The following is a 3,551-nucleotide window of genomic DNA, read 5'->3' on the forward strand; positions in this document are numbered from 1 at the left end:
CAACCGCCAAACCTTTTCCAAGCCCCCCCAGGAGGTTGGGGCAGGCTGGGCGCCGGATCCGTCCTCCGATCGCAGTTTTCGTGCAGGAGCCCACCGGCAGGCAGGGGCGGGTGTGGGATGGTTTGACAGCGCCAGGAGTCAGGAATAGGAATCCCTTCTCTCCGGGAACGCGCTGTGGGGGAGCAGGGGAGCGGGTATTTTCATTGCCTCCAAGCCAGGCCAGCCAGCGCTGCCTGAAACGGCCTTCCCTGCACTGCCTTAATGACCGCAGAGTCATTAAAAAGGCATCATTACCCCCTTATTTCCCTGCCCCTGCCTCCCAGCATCAGCACAGAGGCAGCTAAATACCTCTCTGGGAACAGGTCGTACCCCCGGCTGACAGTGAAGCCTGGAGCGGTCCCAGCCCTAAGCCACCCTCGGTAAAACCCCACCACCCCCCCCCAGCAGTAGGGAGGGGGGATCTGCAGGAGGAGCAAAGGCCACCACGGTGGTTTTCCCGGTGAGCCCCGGGAGGAACCACATTTCCAGTCCTGAGTGTGCCTGGCCCCGAGCCCGGCACACGGTCCCTGTCGGACGGGCAGGATCCGTCCCAGCCTTGACATCTTTGCGTAAGAGCGATTGTGAGACCCTACGGTCCGACCGATGGGCAATGGGAATGACACCCACTTTGAGATGCTTCAAGATCAGCGCTGCGCCCACTGTGCTCCCGCTGCACCCACCCTCTCGTGCTCCTGCCAGTTCCCTTGTCAGAGCCCTTATGGGGCACCAGGGCATTTCTCCAGGGCCCCCCACAAGCCCATCTCCATCGTCCTCCCAGGCATGAGCTGGCTCCTGCGTGGTGCAGGATTGCCATCGCTGTCACGCTCTCCAGGGAGTACGACACTAAACTTCTCAGCGGTGTTTCCTTCCCCGGTGCTGAGCTGCGAGGAGCTGGGCTCCTCGTGGACATTTCTTTCCTAAGGAAGAAATTTGGTGTCATCTTCGAGGACAGTTGGGTCAGGGTTCGGAAATTTTTTTCCTGGTAGTTTGCTGTGATCGATTTCTGTGCAAAGAGGAGTTTTAGTCTCATGCTGTGAATATCACCACCAGATATCACCGCTACCTGCAATCGGGGATGCCTCTTCCCCTGCTCGTCCTGGGCAGCCGCGGAGCTGGTGACCAGGACACCCGATGCTGCTGTCTTCTGCAAGCTTGGTCCTAGAGGAGAGGCTCCTGGTGACCAGACCCAGCAGGGCTGGATCCTGAGGTCCTGGTTAGAAAAAATCCTATTGCTAAAAGGGTGGTAGAGGTGGGTTAGGGAGCGATCCCACGCGTGGTTGGGTCGGTGAAGGCAGCAGGCAGGTGGGTTATGACTGACCCGTCCCTCGGATGGGATGGCGGGTGGAGAGGGGTTTGGTCTCGTTCCCTTCTCATGCCAGTCGGTGTGTTGTCAGAAGCTGCAGCAAGCCTTGCCTGTACAGAAAACAGCAGTTTAAAGTGTCATGTTAATATTTAGCACATCCAGCTCCAAAGCCGATTTACATCTTACCCAAATTCCTCGTCCCAAAAGGGGAACAAGTGGAGGCAGCTCCGTGTCTGCCCTGCGGACGGGGAAGTCCAGGGGTAGATCCCCTGGGTAGCTCTTTGACACGTAGCAGCATCGTTTTGGGTTGTGGGAGAGCACTGAGCCTGGGGTGCCAGCTAACACGAGACATGAATCCAGGACGGGACCTTGCGTGGGGGGCAGGACCTTGTTCTGGATGAGGGGACCAGAATTATCACCCCATGAGGATACATAAGCAGTACGATCCTTATGGAAAGGTGATCTTTCTGACACACCATGGATTTCAACAGTTGTACTAATAGTAAGGTAGAAGTTCTCACATGCTCTCGGTCTTTTCTTGATGTGCTTTATGGTACTTGTGAGGATTGGCTCATGCCACATTGCTCCTTGCTTTGGAGGAGCCAGGGCCGGGTCCCGCGGGCGCCTGGGCTGGACCCTGTCCTGCACCGGTGGGTCTCAGCGCTGGGTTTCAGCAGGTGGCTCCTGACACCCGCCTCTGAGGATGCGCAGCACTGCATTGCATTGCCTTCTGTGAAAGGCTTTCCTGCCTCCGGGCGTTTAGGGCATGGCCACGGCGCTGTGGTACTAACGAATGCGTAAGCGCATCCCGGAGATGGGAACAGGGTCTGCTCCCCACCGGGTCCGCTCCCCACCGGGTCCCACGCTGGAGGCGGCCGTGAAGCATCTCAGCACTCTGGGCACTCGGCGCATGGATGGGGCAGAGCTCCTCCGGTGTCTCTGTGGCTCAGGCAATGCTTTGCTGTCCCCTTGTCCCATGAGAATTTGGGAATTATGGGCAGCAGAGTCATGGCACGGTGAGTTCAGTGCTGCTGTGAAGCTGCATAACTTGTGTCCTCTTGGCTGCCTCATCCTCTCTGACCAACTCTTGAAATCCCTGGCTGTATTTTTGCTGTTTGATTAAAATGATGGTGTGCCACCCCTGCCCCGATCCCCATCCAGGCTGGCCATGGCTTTTCCCTCCAGCCAGGGCCCATCCGAACTGCCCCAGGGCTGCCCAGCCCTGGGCTAACCCCTACCCTGGGATGGGACGGGATAGGAAGGGGTGGGATGGAGCCAGGCACGTTGGCCTGGACCCTCAGTGCCAGACCCAGGGGAACATGCCGGTGTGGGTGGTTGGGTTTTGGTGCCAAGGTCTCTAGAGGGAAGAGGCTCCTGCCTTTCCCCAGAGACTCCAGAGGGAGCTTTAGACACCTTTAGCTTGGAGTGAGGTGACGTCCACCAGCCTGGCATCCCTCAGTGCTCCTCACAGCAACTCCTAGGTTGAGTGTTGTGCTGATACTCCTCAGTACCTGGTTTTCCTGGAGTTACTGAGCGTTGCAGAGAGGGATGCTCTTCGCTAGCCAAGCTGCCATCCACCCTCCTCCCCCTCCTCTCCCGCCGGCAGCACAGCCTGAGGGGTTCAGGCAGAGCTCCCCAGGTGGGTGTTTGCTCATTCAGCCAAAAGCATCTATTATTGCATGAAAAGAAGTTAAAGAAAGAGTTCGACTCTGGTGTGACAGGCTGCCGTGTGCGCTTCTGCAGGTGGGCAGTGCTCTGAAACGCTGCTTGACTTCATCTCAGGTGGGAGATGAATAAATCACAACCCTGATAAAAGCGTTCCTGAGAAAGGGCTGAGACTGACAGCCGTGTGGGATGGCTATGGAATAACGCTGCTCCTCTTCTCTCAGGGATCCCCGCACTCCCAGCAGCCCCCGTGAGCCGTAGCTGCACTATTTGCGTTTTGCAAGTAGGAGAAACTGAGGCACGGGCAGGAGCTCCCAGTTCTGGACCCATGGGAGCAGCCAGGGAGAGGTGCCAGGTTATCCGGCTCCTGGTCTGGAAGCGGAGGGGGGAGGTGGGCTCTACCCCACAAGGGTGGCCAAAATCCATTCCCACCCCTGAGCATCAGGGACTCGTCTCCCACCATGGCGTTGGATTTGACTCACCAAACTCCCAGGGGACGCTCATACCCTGGGAGGTTGGGGGGGGGGGGTGTGGCCCAACAAGC

At 58.2% G+C, this 3,551-nt stretch overlaps 1 protein-coding gene across 1 annotated transcript in view; it reads left to right on the forward strand.

Annotated features, from left to right (window-relative positions):
• The window catches only part of OTOF (otoferlin), a 145,397-nt gene that overhangs the window by 7,689 nt on the left and 134,157 nt on the right, over positions 1–3,551 (forward strand). The window contains exons 4-5 of the mRNA XM_019470966.1: positions 324–419; positions 818–990. Coding sequence (XP_019326511.1) covers positions 324–419; positions 818–990 — 269 coding nt within the window. The remainder of the gene's footprint in view (positions 1–323; positions 420–817; positions 991–3,551) is intronic.

This window comes from Aptenodytes forsteri, unplaced genomic scaffold (assembly GCF_000699145.1).
Source record: "Aptenodytes forsteri isolate BGI_AS27 unplaced genomic scaffold, ASM69914v1 Scaffold192, whole genome shotgun sequence".
Taxonomy (NCBI): Eukaryota; Metazoa; Chordata; class Aves; order Sphenisciformes; family Spheniscidae; genus Aptenodytes; species Aptenodytes forsteri.